Raw genomic sequence first — 27,145 nt, forward strand, 5'->3', positions numbered from 1 at the left:
TCAATGCTGCTTATCGTGTGAACTCAACTTTGGAGCCAACAGTGTTATCGGGGAGAGAGAGAGAGAGAGAAAAAAAAAGAAAGAGAGAGCGAGAGCGAGAGCGAGAGGAGGAGACACAATGCAGAGCCTGCTTCGCCAGCTTCGAGTCCCTGTGGTGCTGGTTTCTGGCCGTCCTTTCTCGGCGGCTGCCCATCTCGAGAAGAGCGAGGTCATCGATCGCGTCCTCAACGTCGTCAAAACCTTCCCTAAAGCGGATTCTTCAAAGGTTGGTGTAATCTCTTGTTTCAATCGGAATGTGTGCTAAGCACCTGTCCAATCAAGTGTTAATCACTTCCAGGGCTTTTTTGTGCCTGCCCGTACAAAAATCCCACATTGTTAAGCTTCTCACCTGTTATCTAGATGACATCTTAACGGAGGCTTATAAATGTGAATAATTAATTACTAAATTTACGTGCTCACGTGTATGCGTCTGTATGCACGTGTATGTAAGTGTTTGTGTGTGTGTGTGTGAGAGAGAGAGAGAGAGAGAGAGAATTTACTGTACTGTTTTGAGATTTGTCTTAACCGTTGCCTTCTCATTAGGGTGCATGCCCTACAAGAAGATTTCGAGGGGTAGTTCAAACCCTTTCAAGAGGCATACTTGACGAGTATTTCATAAGGAGTTTGTTCTAATGTTCTTGAATGATAATCCCATACAATACATGATGCGTAAGCAAGAGCTATCAGGAACTGTAACTAAAATGAAACTTCTACTTCACTCAATGTTGATGCATGCACATATGTCTCTAGTGAATACCAACGATAATCGGAAGATTATAAGGCTACATTCTTATTCCTAGAAACTTGCACAATGTTTTATGTAAAAAAATGTGACTAGGAATGTGGACATGCCTTTATGCATAAATTTACACCTACACTTGGGCACTCATGACTTGTGTCATAGGCATACCTCAAACGAGATGCACGCGGACTTGCGGCCATCTTTTAGGCAAGATCTGGAGAGTTTGGACTGATCGGGGTAGTTTTGACAATCCTATAGGCTCTTAGAAGTGCCGAGGACATGCATTGTGTCACATGCATGCCCGTGCTATGGCTAATCCTGTGCATGAACAGGCAGCCAGCATGGGGTGTTAGGCAACAGGTGGGACAACACCCAAGTGAAGGCCAGCCATGGGACATACAAAGGCAAAAGCGCAACATTAAAAGGAAGAAAATCAAGGAATATTTGTCTAGCATTCTGGTTGACAGCAGAGGAGCTGGCTGACCTGGTCCTCAAAGAAATATATAAGCATGAAGTCATTCTCAGCATTTCAGCAAGTCATCATTCATTCATAAATCATTAGAAGTCAGTAGTAGTCATGTAGATAGGCCAGAGGTCACCCCTCCGGTGCTGACCATGTACATTTAGTCAATAACCTTTTTGTACAATATTAAATATAGAAAACCTTGACATGAAATCTCTCTTCTTCTCTCTTTTGTCCTATTCATGTTTGATCAGCATTAATGTTCTTAATCAGGCTCAGGGCTATGGATCAGTACAACAAAGGCTTTCGCGCATGCAACATTAGTATCAGAGCATTCAGGCTTAGCCCACTAAGCATTGTCCCAAGAAAGGTTTACAATTACAGCAAAAAGGATGAAGCAGGGTAGCAGATGGAGTGGTTTGCAATAGACGAAGCTAGAGGAAGCATTCCCGTACACATAACCAGTACATCATTAAGCTCTCATATCAGTTCCAAAGGTCTAGCAACAGGCATGATTAGTTTCGGCAGGTGACCCATCGCTGTGTTACGGGTAAGGGAAGGGAGGCATGGGGACAACAGTTGAATGGATGCTCAATTCTTCACCAAGATTTGGAAGTGAAGATCAGGAGTGAAGGTGTTCAGACAAAAAGATCAGTCAAAGTCAGAGTTAGTAAAGTAGAAGTCAAAGTCAGTAGCAGTCCAGGGAGGAAGGATGATAAAGTGTCCACCCTGTCATCAAGTTTAGCAAAAGGAAATGTCACATGCATGCCCGTGCCATGGCTTATCCTGTGCATGAACAATGTTAATCCCTGATTAGTAGCAGCTAAGTCTGAAACCGGCCTCTGGTAGAAACCCAAGTGCGGTAGACTAGCAGTCACCCTTCCAGTTGTAGTCCAGATATAAAAACAAATTTAATTGGAGCTAGAGTGTCCCAAATTTGAAATGAAACCGACACCTGGTGGCCCCAGAGCTTAGCGCCCCTTTCGGTATTTCTTTATTCAAATTCAAAAAGATGTAAAGCTGAGTACAACAAAACCAGCCACGAGAATACACCTGTATGTCCAATCTGGTAGCCCACAATACCTCTTAGCACAGAGGAGTCACACACAGATCTGTGTCCCACAAAAGCAACACTCTGTGTTTCCCTCTGATCAGCCAAGACCATTCAGCAGGGCAGCCATCTGGCATATCCCAAGAACATGGTTCCACAATTCAGCATAAACATACATCCACTGTCCAATCTCTGTTTCCACCCTTTTCAAGCTGCCATACCCCTCCTCTCACAAGGGGCCAGATAGCACAACTCTGCAGCAGACATAAGCCAATGGAAAGAAAGAATGATGGACAAGTTCAGAGCTTACCAAATCAGCACGTGGTTCTACACTCGTGAAGCAGTTCGTACCAGTCTGTACTTGTCAACAACTGTCTGTACTCTTCCTCCTGCAACCACCTGATTGTTTGCACCAACCAAGCTCTGGAAAAGCTCTGCCTGCAACTGTCCAAGTCTGAACAGAACTGAGAACAGCTGTACCTGTCCGTATAGGTCAGTAAAACCCTAATGTACCTATCCGTACAGTCGCTGCAGTCGCCTGTACAGTACAGATTAGTACCTGCACGGTAGCCGCCTGTTGTCTGTTCCTGCCAGCATAGCCTGAATCAATGTCGACTGCACCTGTTCTGCCCGTACAACTGTACCCTGTAGTCGTACAGCTGCCACGTGGACTGTACCTGCAGTTGTACCTGCCTGCGCTGCCTGAATCTGCAACTGCAGCCGCCTGCATCTGTTCTTCAAAAACTCCAGCAAAAACAGCAGCCACACCCTATGCAGCAGTCGACCAGCTTCTCTTCTCTTCTCCACGCTTGTTTCTTGCACCACTCCCAAAAAGCTAGAGAGAGAGAGATGAGAGAGGCGTGTAACTCCAAAAGTGGAGTGGCCTCTCTCCCAAAATTATCCTAGGGCCCAACTTTAATATTTATTAAAGTTCCCTAGGGGCCACTTAGGCCTAGGGGCCACCCATGAATAAAACATTAAATTTCATTAATGTTTTGGTCCCCCTTCACACTTGCAGATGTCCACACATCATTATCTTTGTCTGGGTACCCCAAATGTGAATCATTTAATATTTTTGCTCAGCAACCACCATGCCCACACTTGTGCTGTTCCATTTTCACAGGGTCATGACATACCCCCCTCTTGAAAAATGGCAAGCGTCCTCGATTGCATTTTGGTGATACAGCAAAATATCCAAAGTGAAATATACAATATGGCAAGATCAGCGTCCCAATCTCTCTAAGCCATGCACATGTAACATCATTCACTACAAACCAATGGCGTAGTAGTAGTCCAAGTTGTATACCACTGTGAACCATACACAACCACAATATCCAATGTGACTAGTACACATATATCATAGAAGTCCCATAAACAGATGTACTGTCAGCCATCAGTACCTTCGGGTGAGACAAAAACTGCACCAAGCGACCTCTAGATGTCATCTGAGCCTGTCTGTATCAAGGGAGTGGAGGTGCTACCCCCCTCTTGAGCATCAGGCAATGCTCAAGACCCATGCTCTGCTGAACCTGAATGAGCCGTAACAAGAGTCAGCTCCAGCTCAAAGGCATCAAGATAAAGCTGCAAAACCTGAGGTGAATCTGTTAAGTCACCTTCCTCCATCCACTTCGCATCCATCGGTGAATAGTTCTTGAACTTCACAAGATAGCGACGGGAAACTTTACCTCGTACCTTTCTTTCCTTATGTGCCAGTATCTGCTCTGGAATAAGAACCTCATTAAGTTCCTCAACTTCCGGCTGAGCCTCATATGATACATCCTCAGGCACATCCCCACGGAAAGGTCTAAGGAGACTCACGTGAAAAGCATTGTGAATCCTCCGGTGATCTGGTAGCTTCAAGCGATAGGCCACCTCACCAATCTTTTCCAATACCTGAAAAGGCCCATAATAACGCATGCTCAACTTAGGGAATAAGCGCTCTTTACCCTTCATCTTCTTGAGTCTAGTCTTTTCAAAGCGCAAAAGAACCAAATCACCCAATGCAAACTCTAAAGCACGTCTGTGACGGTCTGTTGCTTTCTTTTGCTTCTGCTGAGTTTTCTGGAGTGCCAACTTAACTCTCCGATAAGCTTCATCCATACTCTCCACATACTGACCAGTCTCAAAGATCTTATCCTTTGTATGCAAAATGGGTGGTACCTTCTTCCCTCCTTCCACAATCTCAAAAGACGCCTTGCCCGTCGAGGTATGGACAGTGTTGTTATATGCAAACTCCACCAAAGGAAGATACTTTTCCCATTGTTGCTTGTGCTCTGACACATAACACTTAAGAAGATCCAACACTGTAGAGTTGGCCTCTTCCGATTGACCATCTGTTTGTGGATGAAATGATGATGAAAACTTGAGAGTTGTACCCATGTTGTCATACAAACCCTCTCCAGAATAAACTCGTCATCCGTGGATCACGGTCACTAATGATAGACGTAGGCAAGCCATGATACTTGAAGATGTTCGCCATGAACAACTTCACCATATGATCCACTTTGATCGTCTTACGCACGGGAATGAAATGAGCGTGCTTACTGAACCTGCATATGATAGTCCAAATGCCATCATTTCCCGTTTGTGTCCGTGGAAGATCAAATATAAAATCCATGGCAATGCTCTCCCAAGGTCTATCTGGAATAGGTAAAGGCTGTAATAACCCTGGTGTCTTTTGACGGTCAAACTTTACCTTCTGACATACGATGCATTGCCTAACAAAAGCATCAACATCTCTTCTCAAGGTTGACCTATAAAAGAAAATCTCCACTGCTTTTACCGTGGCGTCAATACCTCTATGACCTGCATACGGTGGAGCATGACTTTCAATCATAACCTTGAGTCGCAATGGCTTGGTAATACACAGTTTGCCATGCATCAATAAAAACCCATCTCTGAGAGTATAGTGCTCATGCCGCTGACCCTCAGATATCTGATTATACAACCTTTCAAAGTCCTCATCATGGGCATACTGCTCTTTCATTTCATCAAGCTCATGATGATAGGCAAGTGAAACTGCTGAGACCTGTGGCTTGCGTGACAGAGCATCATTCTTTTTGCCTTCCACATGCACAATCTGGAAGTGAAACATAGACAAAAAGTTTGCCCATCGCATATGCTTCTTTGAAAGCTTAGTTTGCGTGAGGAAATAACGCAAGGTCTGATGATCTGTCTGCATAGTGAAATCAGCCCCAAGCAAATAGTGTTTCCATGTAGAAAGAGCATGAATTACAGCCAACATCTCTTTCTCATAAACTTGTAAATGCTTCTCAGCATCTTGCAATATTCTACTCTCATAGGCTATCACATGTCCCTTTTGCATGAGAACTGCCCCAATGCTACTTCCACGTGCATCACATCGGACAACAAAAGCCTTTCGGAGGTCCGGTAACACCAATACTGGATCCGAAGTAAGCTTTTCTTTAAGCTTTTTGAAGGTTGTAATTTCCCGATTAGCCCATCTAACGGAGTTGCCTTCTTTGTCAAGGCATGAAGAGGCGAGGCAATTTCAGCAAAATACCGTATGTACCGCCTGTAATAGGAACACAATCCTAGAAAGCTGTGTACATCATGCACGGTTCTCAAATCTGGTCAATTAAGAATTGCTTCCACCTTCGCTGGATCCATACGGACTCCATGCTTAGACACAATATGCCCCAAGAAGTGTATCTCTTGCAAGAAAAACTCACTCTTCTTGCCATTAATAACCAGCCTATGGTTCCGGAGTTCTGCAAACACAATGGCCAAATGTCTTCTATGCTCCTCCTCAGTTTGTGAATGCACAATCATATCATCAAAGAGTGTGCCCACAAACGCTCTATGAGGCCGGAAAATCCTGTCCATCATTCTGTTAAATGTGGCAGGTGCATTTGTCAAACCAAAGGGCATAACCAAAAACTCATACAACCCAAACGTGGTTCGAAATGTTGTCTTATGCACATCCTCGGGTCTAATACGTATCTGATGATACCCGCTTTTCAAGTCAATGCGACTAAAGACTGTGGAGCCCTGTAAGCGGTCCAAAATGTCATCGATCTTTGGAATGGGGAATCGATTCTTGATGGTATTCTTTTTCAGAGCCCGGTAGTCAACCCACATGCGCCAAGAACCATCCTTCTTTTGCACTAAGAGTACAGGTGAACAAAAGGGTGATGAGCTAGGCTGTATCAACCCTTTATTCAAAAGCTCTTGTACCTGACTCATAATTTCTTCTTGTTGGGCTGCACTAACACGGTACGGCGGTCTATTTGGTGGAGTACTACCAGGAATTAGATCAATGGCATGATCTTTTGGCCTCTCCGGAGGAAGTTCCCTTGGCAATGACTCGGAAAAACAATCTTGGAACCCACATAAGAAATCAGTCCTTATCTAACATAGACAAATTAGACTTAGACTCATCATCTTTTGCATCCTTTACATAAATCAAGTACGCGGAAAGATGCTTTTTCATTACTGATGAAATTGCTGAAGCTGATACAATAGGAACAGATTCCCCTTTAAGTTTTACATCCAAAACATGTTCTTTCCCTCTATGAGTCAGAGTGATCTTCCTATTGTATGTATCCACCACCGCATGTACTCTGTGGCACCATGGCATACCCAACAAAACATCACATCCATCAAGTGGCATGATGAAAAACTCGTCACTGTCCACATAACCCTGCAAATGAAGCCTGAGTTTCCCAATAATAGGAGTAACTTTATTTCACCGGATTTGGTTGGCCGATTGGGGATTCGTGCAGAGGAGATGGGGCCGTTATATGAGGCTAACATGGCTTGTCCAGGGTATGCTGAACCCGTCGGCTCTAGCACCTGTGTCAAAGAATATCAAGGCATTTTGATCTCTCACTTTGCCCCATGCCCTGCACAACTCTGTCTCTTCACCACCTGGCTGTTCCCCAACAAGATCAGGAACTAACCTTGAAGAAGGTTTTGGTTTCTTTGACTTGGGCTCTCCTTTATTGTCAGAGTCTTTTTGGGACTTTCTCTTGGGACAATTAAAAGACATATGTCCCTCTTCTGTACAATAAAAACATTTCCGAGCATCCCTCAAAGCCTCTCTCCTCAGAAGTTCTCTTGGGCATTGGCAACTTCTTATATCGCGTCTCTGTAGACCCTTTTGCATCACGCGAAGCATGCACAGACTTTTCAGATTTCTTGCTCGAGTTCTTACTGCCTTTAAATCCAGATGAGACTCCAGTGAGTAACGCATTAGCTGTCATAGCATTCTCTATCATCCGTGACATGTTCGTTACTCGAGTCTTTATGCAATAGTCACGCACTTCCTTGGGCAGCCCACAACAATATTTCTCTACTTGCTCAGACAAAGGCACTACACGGTAAGAAGTAACTGGGAGTATTGTAATGCATTGCCTTTGAGAAAAGTCGCAGCTTTTCTCACTTTAGAGGACTCCGTGTAATTACCACCAGAAAAAGCAGCATCAAACTGCTGTAAAAAGGTAAGTGCTTTTAATTTATCTTTGGCTCCACTGAATGTATCAAATTTCACAGCAGCTCCCCCTTCCTTATAATCCTTCGCCTTACCCATAGGCGTTAGATTATCGTAAGGAAGTGGCTTCACAAGATTGCTACCCCCAGCATTCATGCCCATCATAGGGTCAACATTACCCATTCCCACACCTGGCATGCCATACATTCCAGCCATGTTTCCAAACATTCCATTATGCATACCGGGCTGCATGCCACCATACATATTTGCTTGCATTCCAGGTTGCATGCTCCCAAACATGTTTCCTTGCATTCCGGACTGCATACCACCATACATATTCCCCTGCATTCCGGGCTGAAAATTTGCTCCAAAAGTCCTTGGCATACCCATGCCTCCCTGAGGATAACCCCCAGTCATAGATTGGAACACAGAGCCACCACCAAAATAACCTGGATGCATAGTTTGCTGAGGAATAGATGGCTGTCCAAAGAAGGAACTCTGAGAGTTAGCACCAAAAGCATGCTGCATGTTCGGAAACTGTCCAAAAGATGGATCCTGTGGGAAGGCACCACTATGACCCTGAGGAAGGTTCTTAGAACGCACCTTCTTCTTCTTTTCAGGCTCTGTACGGGATCTCATAATTTCAGCAAACTTCTCACTTTGTGTGAGCTGCATAAACACATCCATAACACCACCCAAACGATTTTTAAACTGAGCATCATCTTCCTCTTTACCAGGCACATCTTCTGGCTGTGTTACATCCTCATATTGCTCATCATCTGCAGCCTGTTCTCTTGCAAGAATATCCTCAGATTCATTTCTCTCAGGAGAGGTCTCTTGCTCTTCCTCTTCATAATATAAATACTCATCTTTTGTATCAGACATGTTGCTGAATTTTTTTCAGCGCGATGACTTTCCTCGAGTCAACCATGAGCTCACCCCCTTAAGAAAGTTGATGATGGGTCCCGGCAACGGAACCTTGAAACCGGCCTCTGGTAGAAACCAAAGTGCGGTAGACTAGCAGTCACCCTTCCACTTGTAGTCCAGATATAAAAACAAATTTAATTGGAGCTAGAGTGCCCCAAATCTGAAATGAAACCGACACCTGTTGGCCCCAAAGCTTGACACCCCTTTCGGTATTTCTTTATTCAAATTCAAAAAGATGTAAAGCTGAGTACAACAAAACCAGCCAGGAGAATACACCTGTATGTCCAATCTGGCAGCCCACAATACCTCTTAGCACAGAGGAGTCACACACAGATCTGTGTCCTGCAAAAGCAACACTCTGTGTTTCCCTCTGATCAGCCAAGACCATTCAGCAGGGCAGCCTTGAGCACACATCTGGCATATCCCAAGAACATGGTTCCACAATTCAGCATAAACATACATCCACTGTCCAATCTCTGTTTCCACCCTTTTCAATCTACCATACCCCTCCTCTCACAAGGGGCCAGATAGCACAACTCTGCAGCAGACATAAGCCAATGGAAAGAAAGAATGATGGACAAGTTCAGAGCTTACCAAATCAGCATGTGGTTCTACACTCGTGAAGCAGTTCGTACTAGTCTGTACTTGTCAACGACTGTCTGTACTCTTCCTCCTGCAACCACCTGACTGTTTGCACCAACCAAGCTCTGGAAAAGCTCTGCCTGCAACTGTCCAAGTCTGAATAGAATTGAGAACAGCTGTACCTGTCCATATAGGTCAGTAAAACCCTACTGTACCTATCCGTATAGTCTCTGCAGTCGCCTGTACAGTACAGATTAGTACCTGCACAGCAGCCGCTTGCTGTCTGTTCCTGCCAGCACAGCCTGAATCAGCGTCGATTGCACCTGTTCTACCCGTACAACTGTACCCTGCAGTCGTACAGCTGCCACGTGGATTGTACCTGCAGCTGTACCTGCCTGCGCCGCCTGAATCTGCAACTGCAGCCGCCTGCAACAGCCAGCAACAGAGTAACAGCCGCCTGACCTGCGCTGCCTGTTCCTGCAGCAACCGTACACAGTACCTGCTGTCCGTACAGAGCTGTACGGCCTAGCTGTACGGCCTGTTCTTCAAAAACTCCAGCAAAAACAGCAGCCACACCCTATGCAGCAGTCGACCAGCTTCTCTCCCCTTCTCCACGCTTGTTTCTTGCACCACTCCCAAAAAGCTAGAGAGAGAGAGAGATGAGAGAGGCGTGTAACTCCAAAAGTGGAGTGGCCTCTCTCCCAAAATTATCCTAGGGCCCAACTTTAATATTTATTAAAGTTCCCTAGGGGCCACTTAGGCCTAGGGGCCACCCATGAATAAAACATTAAATTTCATTAATGTTCTGGTCCCCCTTCACACCTGTAGATGTCCACACATCATTATCTTTGTCCGGGTACCCCAAATGTGAATCATTTAATATTTTTGCTCAGCAACCACCATGCCCACACTTGTGCCGTTCCATTTTCACAGGGTCATAGACATACCCCCCTCTTGAAAAATGGCAAGCGTCCTCGATTGCATTCTGGTGATACAACAAAATATCCAAAGTGAAATATACAATATGGCAAGATCAGCGTCCCAATCTCTCTAAGCCATGCACATGTAACATCATTCACTGCAAACCAATGGCGTAGTAGTAGTCCACGTTGTATACCACTGTGAACCATACACAACCACAATATCCAATGTGACTAGTACACATATATCATAGAAGTCCCATAAACAGATGTAGTGTCAGCCATCAGTGCCTTCGGGTGAGACAAAAACTGCACCAAGCCACCTCTAGATGTCATCTGAGCCTGTCTGTATCAAGGGAGTGGAGGTGCTACCCCCCTCTTGAGCATCAGGCAATGCTCCAAACCCATGCTTTGCTGAACCTGAATAAGCCGTTACAAGAGTCAGCTCCAACTCAAAGGCATCAAGATAAAGCTGCAAAACCTGAGGTGAATCTGTTAAGTCACCTTCCTCCATCCACTTCGCATCCATCGTTGAATAGTTCTTGAACTTCACAAGATAGCGACGGGAAACTTTACCTCGTACCTTTCTTTCCCAATCGCAACATGAATCCACGTGTATGGTGGAGTGTTCATTGAATCGCCCTCTCACAATCCCAACATGAATCCACATGCATGGTGAGATGAACAATGAACCTCTTGGCCTCTGTATGGGGAGATAGTGATTCTAATATGACATAAAGATAAATAAATCCATGTCCCAAATAAATGGGCGAGACAAAACAGTCCCATAAGTCGAGATATCATAATCATGTCCCAAGTAAATGGGCGAAACAAATCAATCCCATAAGTCTAGATATCATAATCCATGTCCCAAGTAAATCCATGTAGACCTTGACTAACATAGAGACTAACGGTAATCAAATTAATAAAGAAGACCACCTAGACCTAAACTACGGTTTATTGTCAAAACATGAATATATAAAACGAGTCTCACATGGGACTCATTCCTTTAGCACCCTTTCTACGTACTGCTACTGATGATATGTTGCTTTTATGTTTCATATCTAGTCTTCCTTCAGGACAGACTTTTGATAGCTTTGCATGGCTGTGGAAAGCATTGGGTAACTTTGGAAACGTTGGACCCAAAGATTCGGTATGATTTGAAGACAAAGATTGTACTTTTGAGATTGGCTTCTTGTGCCCATGTTTTGGGTTTTCTATGGTATGTAGGTATATGGATTGCGTGTATGGATTGACAGTATGGATTTGTGGATTTGTTTAGTGGGAATATGGATCCACCTACAGGTTTATGGTTTCATCTTGTGGAGACATGGTTTTGCATTGGTCACTCTCAGCGTGATCAGTTCTCCATCCAGTGTTTTGTGGATGTTGAGGATTCTTGGTTTATGCATGACTTAGGACTTGATGGTCTTGGACCTCTAGATCTTACAGGAGGTTATGGTTTTGGACTTTTGGATCTCCAGGACATGTTTGAGAACAGGCCGGTGATGTCATCTTTTCTAAGATTTGCATGCATTTATCAGTATTTTATCAGATTTACTGGATTTATAGACTTGTGGACAAGCTTTGGGAATGGAAGGTTATCCAAATATGGGTTTTGGGCACCTTGGGCATTATGGTGGGCATTTGAGAACAAGATTTAGGCTTTGGTTTACACGGGACATGTACCCGATAGGTCTTCAGAACGATGGCGTGGACATGTGAGAAACAAACTTAAAACATGCTATTTATGTGTGTTCACACTATTAGTAAATGGGTGGACAAGTTTATTGATAAAAGGCCAGCCCATTCTGGTCCTAGTGTGGTGTTTGTAACATGCGGAAGGGTACAAACATGATTATACTTTTGTCATGTGCATCATAGATGCCATGGACATTCTCAGGGCTAGATCCAGAAGAGGCAGCCAGATAAAGAGTAGAACCGAGATGAAGGAGTACAGAGCACTTGTGGCAGAGTAGACTGGCATGGAGAACAAGCTGAAGATCAGAAGTGTGTCGGCTGCTGCAGGACATTGGTGCTGGCTGCATAGAAAGGACTGTCGGCTGCTCATGGAGGTGGTCGGCTGAACCAGCATCAGGCGCATCAAGATCAAGGCATCAGGCGCATCAAGATCAAGGAAGACCACCCAGTCGGCTGAATTAATAAGCATTTAATGCATTAATACTGGCCGACCAGCAGTCGGCCAGTCTACCCTTTGTCCAAGGGACCTATAAAAAGGCCCAAGTACTCATTGTTTTAGGCATTCAATCCCACTAGGGGTTTGGATCCTTAGAGGTCCCATAGGGGACAGATTTTAGGGTTAACCACCTTTTTTATGAAGGCAGCCCATGGCTGCAAGATATGTACCTTTTTGTACCATAGTATACACTGAATTTCCAGCACTTCTCTCTCTCTCTCTCTACTCTCTCTCTACCTGCGTTTTTGCATCAGATGGTGCGTTTTTGCATCAGAAGGTTTTCCAAGAGTGTTTAGGGCTGAAAGAAGACTACCCAGAGCTTCCGCGTGTTACATTGGTATCAGAGCATCAGGCTCAGCCAAGCTAATCACTGATTCAGTCCCAGATGATGGTGTACAGGTCCAAGGTACAGGAAAGTACACGGATTCGAAGCCCAAGGCAAGAACACAGATCGGGAAGAACTCCCAGGAGGTTTGTTGGTGGTGTTCCACAGTGCCAGATGGGGATGGCAGTTCCGTGAGCCAGATAGGTTCTCAGGTAACGGTCCCAAGGGAGGTTTATCCTCCAAGGGTGATGTGAGAGTGCCAGACTCAGTTCCAGGAATGAAGACCAAGACGGTGTTTCAGAGCCAGGGCAGGAATGGATTGTGGACTAGAGGAAGACCAGATGCATAGATCTTCATCAGAGACAGAGTGGTTTGGAGAACAGACCGGATTTTCAGAGAAAAAGGTTTTGCCAGGGATGGATGATGACAGAGGGACTTCAGGATAGGATTGGGATGATGACAGTCATCCAAGAGCAGGTTGGAATCCCGTCATCAAGTTTAGTAGAGGGGGATGTCATGTGCATCATAGATGCCATGGACATTCTCAGGGCTAGATCCAGAAGAGGCAGCCAGATAAAGAGTAGAACCGAGATGAAGGAGTACAGAGCACTTGTGGCAGAGTAGACTGGCATGGAGAACAAGCTGAAGATCAGAAGTGTGTCGGCTGCTGCAGGACATTGGTGCTGGCTGCATAGAAAGGACTGTCGGCTGCTCATGGAGGTGGTCGGCTGAACCAGCATCAGGCGCATCAAGATCAAGGCATCAGGCGCATCAAGATCAAGGAAGACCACCCAGTCGGCTGAATTAATAAGCATTTAATGCATTAATACTGGCCGACCAGCAGTCGGCCAGTCTACCCTTTGTCCAAGGGACCTATAAAAAGGCCCAAGTACTCATTGTTTTAGGCATTCAATCCCACTAGGGGTTTGGATCCTTAGAGGTCCCATAGGGGACAGATTTTAGGGTTAACCACCTTTTTTATGAAGGCAGCCCATGGCTGCAAGATATGTACCTTTTTGTACCATAGTATACACTGAATTTCCAGCACTTCTCTCTCTCTCTCTCTCTACTCTCTCTCTACCTGCGTTTTTGCATTAGATGGTGCGTTTTTGCATCAGAAGGTTTTCCAAGAGTGTTTAGGGCTGAAAGAAGACTACCCAGAGCTTCCGCGTGTTACAACTTTGGATAACGAACATTCAGCACCTTGGTTCCTGACGATTTGCACGGTTTTGGGCACCTTGGGCATTATGGTGGGCGTTTGAGAACAAGATTTAGGCTTTGGTGTACATGGGACATGTACCCGATAGGTCTTCAGAACGATGGCATGGACATGTGAGAAACAAACTTTAAACATGCTATTTATGTGTGTTCACACTATTAGTAAATGGGTGGACAAGTTTATTGAGAAAAGGCTGGCCCATTCTGGTCCTAGTGTGGTGTTTGTAACATGCGGAAACGTACAAACATGATTATACTTTGGATAACAAATATTCAGCACTTTGGTTCCTGACAATTTGCACAGTGTAGCGGAAGAGAGAGAGAGAGAGAGAGAGAGAGAGAGAGAGAGAGAGATATTAACGTCTGCAAAGGGCCAAAATTGGCCTGTGAGACAAACAAGTAGTACAATGATGTTCCTCTAGTCATCAAGAGGAAAATGTGGAGTGAGAATAAAATGTACAAGTATGACAACACGACCATAGGGGACTTAATGGTGGTGTACAAACGAGAGGGTGTGGATGGAGTACTAGGGCTACTAATGCATCTCTATATGCTGAAGGGGTGATACAAGTATGATATGTTATCTACTCCTAACTCCATCCAGTCCCATAGTGTGGGTACAATATGTCATACATCCGATCTGAGGATGCCGTAAATGTCTGGAACATGCGTCTTGGATCAGAGCGAAAATGTGCCAGCTGCTCCTCGACCTCCTGTTGGTGTCGAGACCAGATGGCCGCGATCTCTCTGTGGTGTAGCCGTGGTGTCTGGTAGCCGGCTAGTCTGGGTCGTTGCCTACTAGCTCGAATCTCCTCCGCTCGCTGAGATGTCACTCCCAATGTATGTGGCTGGGCTATTGGTGCCAATCTCTGGAAGAAGTCAGTCAACTGGGACTGTCTTCCTCCGCTATGATGTGCGGGTGTCTGAAGTAAGATCTCCCAGTGCTAGTAGTAGTCTGCCTAGCTGTCTCTGGTCCGATCTCTCCCAGATCTGTCTAAGTGATGTGGTCCCTCTAAAAACCTCAGGATAGCATGCCCTGACCTCCTGCAAAGCACCACACTGGCAAACAAAATGCTCCTCTGTCTCTACCCCCATCTGGCATAATCTGCAAATGCGCTCTGCTCGAGGGATGCGTGCTGCTCTCCCAGTCTCGATCTCTAGTTGGTGTGATGAGACCCTTAGTCGCCCAATGGCTACTCTGGCTCCATGTGATAAGTGGACCTCCAAGTATCGTGGTCGCTGGATGAAGCCGTCTGTGGAGGTGCTCAAGAAGTGGTCTCTGTAGTAGAGCATCTTCGTCGGGAGTGGCTGACTGGGAGATAGCCAAGTATCCTGTACGTGGCCCTGCCAAATGTCATGTCTCATGACTCTGTTCCTCTCTGTCTGAGAGAGGCGTGTGTGTGGTGCAGCTAGGTCATACTGTAAGGGTGGTAATCTGTCAATATCAATCCTGTGTGATGATATCCGCTGTACCACCTGGGAGTACCATGATGAGGTATGTCCCTCCTCAGCAAGCTGTCTGGATGCCTCAAAAGCAGCCCGAGATACCCGATTTAGTGGGAGCTCCCGCATCCTGTGTATAAAAGATATAGTCTGGAACATGGCCTCTACTAACATAGGTGGTACAGTAAACTCCGCTCGAAGGATATCATGTGGTACTGAAGGTTTGCTGCGGATCATCCGTGAGAGCATCAAAATCTGAGGGCGCTCTATCTGTGTCCATGAGGATGTAGCCAAACCTGGTGCCCATACTGTTGCTGCATACATCACTGCTGGAGTAACTAGTGTATCAAATAGCCACCCCTTAGTACGGGGCTCCTGGAAGTGTGCCTGGTGACACTGGCGTTCCAAAATTGCTAGTGTTGCGTACCCTCATGTCACTCTGTCTCTGGCTGCCTGTGCCATAGAGAATCTCCCTGATGAGCTGGTAAATGTGACCCCAAGGTATACATATGAGCCCACCACCTCTACCTGTCCCCGGGCTAGTGTAAGGATAGTCTGGCATCTGATTGCTGCTGAAGTATGAAAGACCATAACCTTGGTTTTCCCAAGGTTCACTGTGAGTCCTCGCTCCGCACAGAAAGTATCCAGAGCTTGTAGATGCCTTTGTAGCCCTGTCCGAGTATCCGACACAAGAATGATATCATCAGCATATAATAGAACGTGTACAGTCGTAGCTGAGATGTCAATCTCAGAGCCTCCTCCGTGTATGATGTAGTCTGCTGCCTCGTCGATGTATAAGCCAAAGAGTGTCGGGGAGAGAGGGCAGCCCTGCTTCACACCAATGGTGCTGGCAATCAGATCTGATAGTCCCCCTGGGCATCTAACTCGTCCAAACACTTGCTCATATAATCTGTAAATCCCCCACATCATGTCGGGGGGTATGCCCAGTGTCTGTAAGCGGTGGAAGAGGCGCTCTCGAGACTGTGTCGAAGGCTTTGCGGAAGTCCACAAAACAGCAATAGAGTCTCTGTCTCCGTGCCCAAGTTTGGTCAATCAGGCATCTTAGGGTGAAAATGTGATCAATAGTAGAGAAGGCTCGCCGAAAACTTGCCTGACCAGGGGCGCGAAGCCCCTCCCTCTCAGCGTGTGTGCTCAATTCTACCTCCAAGATAGCCCCATAGAGTTTGGCCAAGGTATGACCAATCATGATAGTCCTGTAATTACCGGGGTCCAACATGTCCCCAACTTTGTGGATCGGTACAATAGTGTGCATCGTCCACTCAGCTGGGAAACCTTCTACCAAAGCCCTGTTAAAGAGGTAAGCAATAAAAGGAGAGAGTGTGTCAGTTGCATAAATGAAATGCTCACCTTGTAAGCTGGTGTGATCCTCAGCTCTCTCATGTTGGAATCTATGTATAGCTCAAGATACCATATCGGTAGTAAAGAAAACCGATGAGGTTGGTGGAGTCTCGGTGGGGCGAGGGATGAGTGGCTGGTGCGGAACATCATAAAGCCCTTCTGCATAACTCTGCCAGTGTTGAGGATCAGTAATCGGGGTGGGGGGGCGTGGCTCTCTGAGTCGTCACCAAGCAGTGGCTGCATCTTTGCTCATGAGCATGTGGTAGATGTCCCAGTATTGAGCCTCCTCATATGTGCGTCGCTTACGGCGTGTAAGAGACCGCATGTGTCTAATGGCCTGCTGCTGTGTTATTTCCCCTTTCGCTAGCTGGGCTCGGAGATGTTGATGAAGCTCTCTGCACTCATTATCATACCATCTATTCTGGGGCATGTCTCCGGATCTAGGTGGCTTCCCTGTTTGGAGATGGTGTGGAAAGCTGTGGCTAGCTGCTGTGTGCAGTATGTGTGAAAGCTGGGCCGTCAGTACATCGATGGGTGCTGTAGGGTCCATACCAAAGAGGCCATCATGTACTTTTGAATCATAAACGTCTGCAAGCTCCCGGGTAAAGTGGAAGATGGTACGAGATGCCTGAGTGGTCGGGGGTGGCAGATCAAGAGAGCTCCTAAGAGAAAAAGCCAAATAAGTATGGTCTGCACCAATGGGGCATGTAGGGATAGTGAAAGAGTCTATCAGGTCTGTGCTCTCCCGCGAGCCCAATATGTAGTCCACAGTGCTGCTGCCTCCTGATGATGGGAAACATGTGAGTCTTCCCGATTCTGTCCATTGTGACATCCCGTTATAAATAACGAGATGGTGTCTAGCTCCCAGGTCCAGAAGGTGTTGCCCATAACCTGTACTGTCTGGCCCACTATCCTCTGACATCCTCGTGGTCCCTGCATCTACATCGTCTAGTGCCTGTAGGATGAGGGGATCTGTGAAGTCGAATGATTCACACTGTCGATTCTGTGTGCGTGCATTGAAGTCCCCCATTAGGAGAACCTCCCCCATGGTCGAATAGTGTAGGATATCTGCGGATAGAGTGGCGTATGGAGACTCACTAGGAAGGGCCCCTCTCTCCTCTCCTCCTCCAATCTGGTCCTCCATGTGACCTGTGTTGAATCTCGACCCCTTCGGCAGGAAGTAGCATATTGCCAAGTAAACTGTTCTCATCTCTGAGAGCTGTAGGCTAATCCACATGTAGCATGCCTTTGGTTCTCTTGACACCACCCTGATACACTGGTGTAGTGCTCGTCTGAATAGTATAGCGATCCTTCCTGAGCCTCTGGAAGTGCCCTGTCGCATCCCTTGTCTATACATTGATTCCCACTGGTACCCTGCTACCCGTGGTAGGCCTCTCTCTGGGCTTTCATGTGTCTCTGTCAGAAACATGATGTCCCGGTTCTCCATAACCTCCTCTAGTCTGCCTGGATGTGTCCATAGAGCCCCATTGTAGTTCCAAACTGCTGCATATATCTCCTTGTGCTTCTTGATAATTTCCTGTGTCCCATAGGCCATATGGCGCTATGCCACCATCTTGCCCTCTATGTATACATGGCCGTCTCTGTAATGTGCCTTTTTCCCTTCAGCACGTGCTGCTTTAATTTGTGGCATGCATGATTTCCTATGTTGTCTCTGCATCCAAGTTAGGTCATCATCAAAGTAGATGGGGTCCCCTGGTAGGTTTCTCAGAATAATTCTCTGTCTCTTGAAGGTTTGCCTGCTCACTTCGTCTGTGAACTGTAGCACTAGGGCTTTACTTTGGGTGGGGTCCTTGGGTGGGGCTGTCCTCCATATCTTGGTGAATGGAAGTGGTGCATCCTCCGCATGGCCTAATTTTATGCGTAAGTTTCGGCCGTCCGCCTCAGGGGTGCACCCCTCTGTCTCTGGAATACCTGTCACGCGTATGTTCAGGTGACGGATTCTCCTCATCTTCTCTTCATCTAGTGTGGATTGGACCATGTGCATGTCCTCTTGTACTTCTTTCTTAATGTTTTTTTTGACCACTTCCACCCATCCTTCTCTTACTGCTTCCATCCTGCCCTCCAGGGTTTTGGTAATCATCTAGGTGAGCTCCTTCTTCATGGCTTCTTTGTCTGCCTCGAGGATTTCCCCTTCTTTTGGGCGTTCACGCAGTGAAGCTACTTCGCCTTTAAGCTGGGCAATCTCCTCCTCCATTGTTTCCTTTTCTTTCTTCCATGTTTCTGCCTCGGTCTCCAGCTTCACAATGCGATCAAGGAGGCTCTTCTGGACAGTGTTGAGGTTGCTGTCCGTGGTTTTCTTCAAATCCTTCAGCATCTTTTCGAGCTTTTCCATACGTGCCTCCATGACGTTTCTTCTGTCGTTAATCCTTGTGGGCTGTGACTGTTACTTCAGCAGACCAGGGTTGGTCTCAACATGGTGCTGACCTTCAGGAGAGAGAGAGAGAGATGGAGGGGACAAAGGGCGGGGTGCAGGCGGGCAAGAGGGCGCACAGGTGGGAGGGAGGGGAGGGAGATGTTGGGGTAAAGGCATAATGCCCACCCTTATAGTGTGTACAAGCCCATAAGTTATAGTACATAGTACACTTAGTACTTTTAATGTACTAAGTGCACTATGTGTACTAGTGCAATATACATGTGTGATAGGGGAGTCACACACTCATGCCTCATGAGTTGACTTATCCCCACAACTCTCTCTCTCTCTCTCTCCCTTGCTTCTCTGTGTATGTCTCCCATGAATGAACTCTAACCCTAATTCCTGTTTTCTCCCCATCAACTGGTATCAGAGCAGGTTATTTTTTCTAGGGTTTTGTCGCTGCAGAGAACAGGCGTGTGTTGCTTCAGAATCGCCTATGTGCAGTGCTGGTTACTGGTCGACTGTGTGACCAGTCGCAGGCGAAAGTGGAGAAGATAGCGTAGAGCTATCAGGCGAAGTCGACTTCAGGCGTGTAGAAGGCGCACGGCGAAGCAAACAAAAGCCAGCCCAAGTCGCGTGTAGAGGCTAAGCAGCCAGGCGAACGTGACGTGGAGTTCTAGCGCAAGGCGAGCGACCTGAAGCGAACGCAAGGCAGCACCTAGGCGAGTGGCGCTAGGCGAAACTGAAGCGAAAGCGTAAAAGCCAGGCGTCGAGCGTGGAGCACTGGCGGGCGTTAAGCATTGGCGAAGGCGTGTTAATCATCAGCGCGTGGCCCAAAGCCGCCCTCGCTTCAGCCATCTGTTGCCCCCACTGACGTGCACCACCGTACGTGTTCGCTCGTTGAACTCTGCCGTGACCGGTAATTCCAAAAGAAACGCAGAGAAGGGTCCTTCAAGACCGCTGGGCTGGAGTCGCAGAGCTGAATGAAAGCCTTCAGCTGCGCGATCTTGCCTGCATCCATCTTTAGGTCAGAGGAAGAGTAGCAGCAGTTCCTTAGGCGGCAGCAGCAGCACCTACTCGTCTGGAAACATAATAAAAAGCAATACCTTTCTGCAGCAGCTAGGCCTGCATTAGAAGTGCCCCCTCACCTGCACAGAACAGAAGCAGCAATCATCAACCCCTCTTTTCCTGCAACAGCCTGCAAATTGAAGAAAAATCAGAAATTACAAGGTATTTTCCTCAATTTTTTTTTGGGATTTGCAATTGAGCAAGTACAATCAACAATTGAGCAGATACAGGTGTCGAATTGCTCAATTTTGAGCAAAATTGGCAAAATTGGGTGACATTGGTCACAATCAGGATCAATTTGCAGGAAATTGGTCAAATCAGGATCAATTTGCAGGAAATTGAATGTCGAAATTTGGGGCTTTTGATGTAATTGTGCAATTAAGCACTCATACATGCTGTATGATGTGAAAAATCGCACATTTGGGCAAAATTGCAGCAAATTGCAGCAAATTACAGTGCAAATCAAGGGGCTTTTGTGCCGATTTGGTTGATTTGCATGCAGGCAATCGCATTTGATGCTGTGGATAATGTGTTGATGCCTTACAAGCACTCAATGTGCCTGTAAATCAAGGGGCTTTCATGTATTTGATGTATATGTGGCCAGGGGAAAGCATCGTGAACACTCTGGATGCCTTCATGTGCGTCAATGTACCATGTATGATCAGAAATTGATCTTAAATCAAGGGGCTTTTCAAGTTTGTATGCTTGTTGAGCTTGGCAAAGCAGCAGGCAAGACATTTATGCCTTGAATCCTCAAAAATCAGCTTGCAGTCAAGGGGCTTTTGCCCAATTTCTGTTCGGGATTGTTGTATGCAGTGTTCGAGACTGTAAAAGTCTGATTTTCACTCATTTGGACAGCCAGGAGAGCATTTATTGCTACTGTACCTGCTGGTACAGATTTGGCACAGCTTTGTGCATGTTTTGGCATGGCTGTACATTGTTTTGAGTGACCAAAAGGTTCAATTTCAGCTGCTGTACTTGCCGGTACAGGTTTGGTACATCATTGGTAAGCACTTGGTACTGTTGTACAGTACTTTGGAGGGGCAACAGAGCACATTTAAGGTGCTGTCCAAAATCTGCAGCAACCAGATTTTGGTGATTTCATCACATAAAGTGGGAGAAAAGTTGCATTCTTGCTTCCGCAGTGGGAGATAAAGCCTGGGAGAATAACTGTGAGCACTTTGTGTGCTTTGGGTGCAGTGTTTGCACATTTTGCAGGGAGTCAGGCATTTACAGGTTGCATATTGCTATGGCAACCACAGGTGAGAGCTCTTCATTGCTTCACATCAAGAAGCTTGAAGGCTCGCATAATTATGATATTTGGCAAACCCAGTGCTACAATGTGTTGCTCCAGAAAAAGCAGCACAAGCCTATCAAAGAAAGGGGTGTGATGCCCGCTTCTCTTACTGCTGAAGAGTGGGAAGATATGGATGAGCTGGCAAGATCTACTATCATGTTGTCTGTGTCAGACTCATTACTTTTCAGCATTCGTGAAGAGAAGACAGCTTGGGGAATGTGGCAGAGATTGCAGGACTTGTATGCCCAACAAAGTGCCTCAAGCAAAGTGTATTGGTTGAAGAAACTCATAGGTCTTCAGATGAAGGAAGGGGCGTCTATGACAGCCCATTTAAATGAGTTTAATGGTATTGTCAGCCAGGTCATTAATCAAAAGTTGGCAATGGACGATGAGTTCAAAGCCACTTTTTTGTTATGCACTTTGCCAGAGAGTTGGGATACATTCAGGACAGCCACTAGCAATTCGCATGCTATGCTGTCATATGCAGATGTTGAGGGTGCTCTTCTTCAAGAAGAGATGAACAGGAAAAACAACTCTGTTGGAAAGTCCAATGCAATGAATGCACGTGGGAGATTCCAACAAAGGGGAAAAAGCCAAGAAAGGGGAAGGAGCAAGTCTCGCTCCAAAAAGGATTTGGAATGCCATTATTGTGGCAAGAAGGGACACATCAAAAAGCAATGCTACAAATGGAAAAATGATCAAAAAGAAAAGGGAAAAGGCAAAGACAAAGACAAGGATGAAGCCAAAGATGTAAAGCCAAAGGGCAAAAGTGGAGTCAAGATCGAAGAAATCAATGTGTCACATGCAGGTGGCAGTGAGGATGAGGTCCTCTTTACGTCTTCACTTGATGCCCATTCACTTCTTACAGGTGGTCATGGTATGCACTCATGGATCATTGATTCAGGTGCCTCCTTTCATGTCACAGGTTGCAGAGACTTGTTTGTCAGGTACACTGCTGGCAATGAAGGAGTGGTTTATTTGGGTGATAACCATGCATGCAAAATTCTTGGCAGAGGTGATGTGAGGCTTGTATTTTCAGATGGCTCATAGCTTATGCTCCATGATGTTAGGCATGTGCCTGAGATCAAGAAAAATCTGCTTTCTACTGGACAGCTTGATGATGCTGATTATGTTACCACATTTGGTAGTGGAAAGTGGAAGATTAGTAAGGCCTCACTGGTTGTTGCCAGAGGCTCTAAGGTGGACACTCTTTACTTTATGCATGCAGGTGTTTGTCACCATGCTAATGTAAATGCAACCGAGCTGCCGGAAATCTCTATGTGGCATAGCCGGTTGGGACACATGAGTGTCAAGGGAATGGAGCAATTGTCTCGTTTGGGTTACTTGCCTTCTCTAAAGTTTTCAAGTTTTCAGTTTTGTGAGCATTGTATATATGGTAGGCAACTACAGTGCCCCCACAAGAAAGCTCTTGGACAGAAAGATGCTCAGTTAGAGCTTGTGCATACAGATGTATGTGAGATGCCTCAGCTTTCTTTGGGAGGGGCAAAATACTTTGTGTCTTTTATTGATGATGCCACACGCAAGGTGTGGGTCTATCCTCTTCGTTTGAAGAGTGATACATTCTCAGTGTTTGAGAAGTTTGTTGCTCTAGTTGAGAATCAAACTGGCAAAACACTGAAGGCTTTGCGTTCCGACAATGGTGGAGAGTATATGTCCAAACAGTTTCAGGACTTTTGTGATGCTAAAGGCATCAAGAGGGAGCTCTCTACTCCTTATGATCCTCCACAAAACGGGACAGCAGAGAGGATGAACAGGACCATACAGGAGAAGGTCCATTCTATGTTGTCACATGCTGCATTACCTCATGGTTTTTGGGCTGAAGCTGTTATGACAGCCGTTCACCTTATAAACAGGTCACCTAACACGAGGCTTGGTGGGAAAGTGCCAGAGGAAGTATGGACAGGGAAGCCTCCGTCATACAAGCACTTGAGAGTGTTTGGTTGCGTTGCGTACGTGCACATACGCAGGGAAATGCGCACCAAACTTGATCCTAAGTCTCACAAATGCATATTCCTAGGATATGGTGACAAAGGTGAAATGGGGTATAGACTTTGGGATCCCATGAATAGAAAGATTATACGCAGCAATGATGTCATTTTTGATGAAACATGCATGTATAAGGAGCCTGCAAGGCAACAGGAGCCTGGCAGAGTCATCTTTGATGATGATGGACATCATGGACAACAACAAAGGGCTGTAAATCAGCCATTACAGCAGGAAAACCAGCCCTTAAATGGTGCTGAAAATGGTCCAAATGGACAGCCAGAGATGGCAGAAGATATCCCTATGGATATACCACAGTTAGAGGATATACCGGGCATGATTTTTCAGCCTTATGGCATGGAACAGGAGCCACCAATGGGTGATGTGCAGGCTGGACAGCAACCTGCAAATGATGGTCATTGGGTACGGAGGTCCACTAGACCCTCCAGAGCCCCTGACAGGTTTGTTCCAGGGGTTGACTACTTGATGCTCACTGACTGTGGGGAGCCCTCATGTTATAAAGAGGCTTTACAGAGGGCAGACAAAGCTCTATGGGAGCGTGCCATGAAGTCAGAGATGGATTCTCTGCATAAAAATGGAACTTGGAAGTTGGTGCCTTTGCCTGCAGGCAAGAAGGTTTTGCCATGCAAGTGGGTATACAGGCTCAAAGTTGCATCAGATGCAAAGCCAAGATACAAAGCCAGGTTAGTGGCTAAGGGCTTTAAGCAGAAATATGGTGTGGACTTTGATGAGATCTTCTCTCCAGTGGTCAAAATGACCACACTTAGAGCTGTGTTGGCTTTGGTTGCGCATGATGATCTGGACTTGATTCAGATGGATGTGAAGACTGCTTTTCTTCACGGTGATCTCCATGAGGAGATATATATGCAACAGCCAGAGGGTTATGCAGTAAGTGGAAAGGAGAAGCTTGTATGCAAGCTGAAAAAGAGTCTTTATGGGCTTAAACAGGCACCAAGGGAATGGTATCATAAATTTGATACATTCATGAAATCACAGAAATTCAGGAGAAGTGACATAGATCACTGCTTGTACACCAAGAAAGCTTTGGATGGCAGTCTATTGATCCTCATCTTGTATGTTGATGATATGTTGATTGCTGGGGAATCTCGTAAAGAGATGGATGCATTGAAAAAGAGGCTGCATGAAACCTTTGATATGAAGGATTTGGGTGATGCAAATCACATCTTGGGTATGCGGATACTTCGGGACAGAAATCAGCATGTGTTGTATTTGTCTCAGAAGGAATACATTGGCAAAGTCTTGCAGAGGTTCAATATGGATGGGGGGAAGAAAACTAGTACTCCTTTGCCTCCATATGTGAAACTCAGTGCTATGGACAGCCCACAGTCGGATAGAGACAGGGCTGATATGGCCAAGATTCCGTATGCTTCAGCTTGTGGCAGTCTCATGTATGCCATGGTTGCTACTAGGCCGGACATTGCATTTGCAGTGGGAGTGGTTTCTAGATACATGGCCAACCCTGGCAAGAAGCATTGGGAAGCAGTGAAAGGTGTCATGAGATACCTGAAGGGCACACAAGATTTGTGCATTTGCTTTGGCAAACAGGATGCATTAGTGCATGGTTACACGGATTCGGATTATGCCGGTCATCCAGATAACCGGAAGTCTACTACCGGTTATGTATTTACATTCACAGGAGGTGCTGTGTCATGGATATCCAGGATGCAGAAGTGCACAGCCTTATCTACTACAGAGGCCGAGTATATTGCAGCCACAGAGGCTTGCAAGGAGGCATTATGGCTATCTCGGTTAGTGGTTGATTTGGGTTATACAGGGGATATTCCATTGTTGCATTGTGACAGTCAGAGTGCCATCCAGTTGGCAAAGAACCCTGTCTTTCATGCAAAGACGAAGCATGTGGATGTGAAGTATCACTTCATCAGAGAGGTGATAGAGAACAAGCAAATTCAGCTTGTTAAGATTCATACGGATGACAACCCGGCTGATCTGTTGACAAAGAGTTTGCCTCCGGAGCGGTTTGCTCATTGCAGACACTTGATGGGCATTGGATGAGGCCAGTTTCAGCCTTGATATGGCCTTGTATATTATCATGTACATGCTGATTTTTTTTCTTCTTTTCCTTTACTTAAGGGCACTTTGCCTTTAAGTGGGAGGTTGTTGGGGTAAAGGCATAATGCCCACCCTTATAGTGTGTACAAGCCCATAAGTTATAGTACATAGTACACTTAGTACTTTTAATGTACTAAGTGCACTATGTGTACTAGTGCAATATACATGTGTGATAGGGGAGTCACACACTCATGCCTCATGAGTTGACTTATCCCCACAACTCTCTCTCTCTCTCTCTCCCTTGCTTCTCTGTGTATGTCTCCCATGAATGAACTCTAACCCTAATTCCTGTTTTCTCCCATCAGGAGAGATGCGCAGGAGAGAGAGATGGGGGGAGGGCAGAGAGAGAGAGAGAGGAGAATCACAATAAAGGCACAATACACCCGATTGGGTCCCAAAATACCCTTTGCAGGGCCTCCACCAAGGATGGTGTATTTGTTTGATTGAATGATGAGAAAAAGACTCAAATTTGTACATCTTCTCTTGGCTGTAAACCTTCAGCCTGTAGATGATCTGTTCTTGTCCTTCAATCCACCTTTGCGTTATGCACCCATACAGCTGCCCTGGCTCTTGGAGCAATTCAGCACTCTCTGAATTATGAGATGTCTAGACTCTTGACTAAGCCATGCTTTTATAGTATTCTTTTATGCTGGTCGGTTTGGAATGTGAACTTATCATTTATGTGTGTATGGAAAATGAAAGAAAGGAGGGGAAGTAAGTGTCTGCTTTTAAATGCATCTAATTTGAGATTAAGAAAGTGATTAGCTAAGATTGAGTGAAAATTGAAGGCTCCTCATGTTTCTCTGTGTGAATATATTATTTTGAAGTGCTTTTTCACACTCAACAGCTTTTCCTAAGCATATATACATATGCATAATTTGAAGGAAAAGCAATTGGTTGCTTTTCCTACAGATGTGTATGCTATATAATATAGACTGTACACAAATTGTATCACATGGCTGCAGCAGTGGCTGTATTGACAATCCTCTCTCTCTCTCTCTCTCTCTCTCTCTCTCTCTCTCAGTTTTGATGGTTGAGCAGGTAAAACTTTTTACTCTTTGAGACTTCACATTGATAGATGTAAAACTGGTTTGTTAATGCTAATGTTATAATTTCCAGGTTTCTCCATCAGCACATTTTCAAAAAGATCTTGGCCTAGACAGTTTGGACACTGTCGAGGTGGTAATGGCCATTGAGGAGGAGTTTGCTCTTGAGATTCCTGATGGGGAAGCAGATAAAATTGACTCCTGTGCTGCTGCCATCGATTATATAGCTGGCCATCCCATGGCAAAGTAAATTCTGTCTTATCAACTTGGATCAAACACAACGATCTGGTCGGTAATGGGAAGTACAAGAGTTTTACTCTTGTACCACTCCTTTGTACTGGTGCTCCATTTGGTCTAGTTTTTTTAGGCTCCTCTAATAAAGTAAAGTAGGTGTATAAAGTGAAGTTTGTTGTGAGAAGATATCAGAAATTTTGGATGCCTGCACAAGTGTGATTATTATTTCTAGTGGGATTGCATGTATGGCATCTCCTTTGTGTTATCGACTGATGTGCAAGCTGTTTTAAGA

General features: G+C 45.7%; 1 protein-coding gene and 1 pseudogene across 2 annotated transcripts; one reads left to right on the plus strand and one right to left on the minus strand.

The window, feature by feature from the left end:
* On the plus strand, window positions 1-27,145 carry LOC147629999 (acyl carrier protein 1, mitochondrial-like). 2 transcript variants are annotated; one of them, XM_086811577.1, is made up of 3 exons: window positions 1-265; window positions 26,693-26,902; window positions 26,936-27,145. In XM_086811577.1, exons 1-2 carry the CDS (start codon window positions 119-121, stop codon window positions 26,867-26,869), a joined length of 324 nt encoding a protein of 107 aa, XP_086667703.1. In that variant the 5' UTR covers window positions 1-118; the 3' UTR covers window positions 26,870-26,902; window positions 26,936-27,145. The 2 variants fall into 2 exon arrangements, with proteins under 2 accessions (XP_086667703.1, XP_086667702.1); XM_086811576.1 differs by lacking the exon at window positions 26,936-27,145 and having other exon boundaries at window positions 26,693-26,909.
* Window positions 2,623-17,900, minus strand: LOC147630000 (uncharacterized; annotated as a pseudogene).

Source organism: Cibotium barometz, chromosome 17 (assembly GCF_041138505.1).
Source record: "Cibotium barometz isolate CiBa-2024 chromosome 17, ASM4113850v1, whole genome shotgun sequence".
Classification (NCBI taxonomy): domain Eukaryota; kingdom Viridiplantae; phylum Streptophyta; class Polypodiopsida; order Cyatheales; family Cibotiaceae; genus Cibotium; species Cibotium barometz.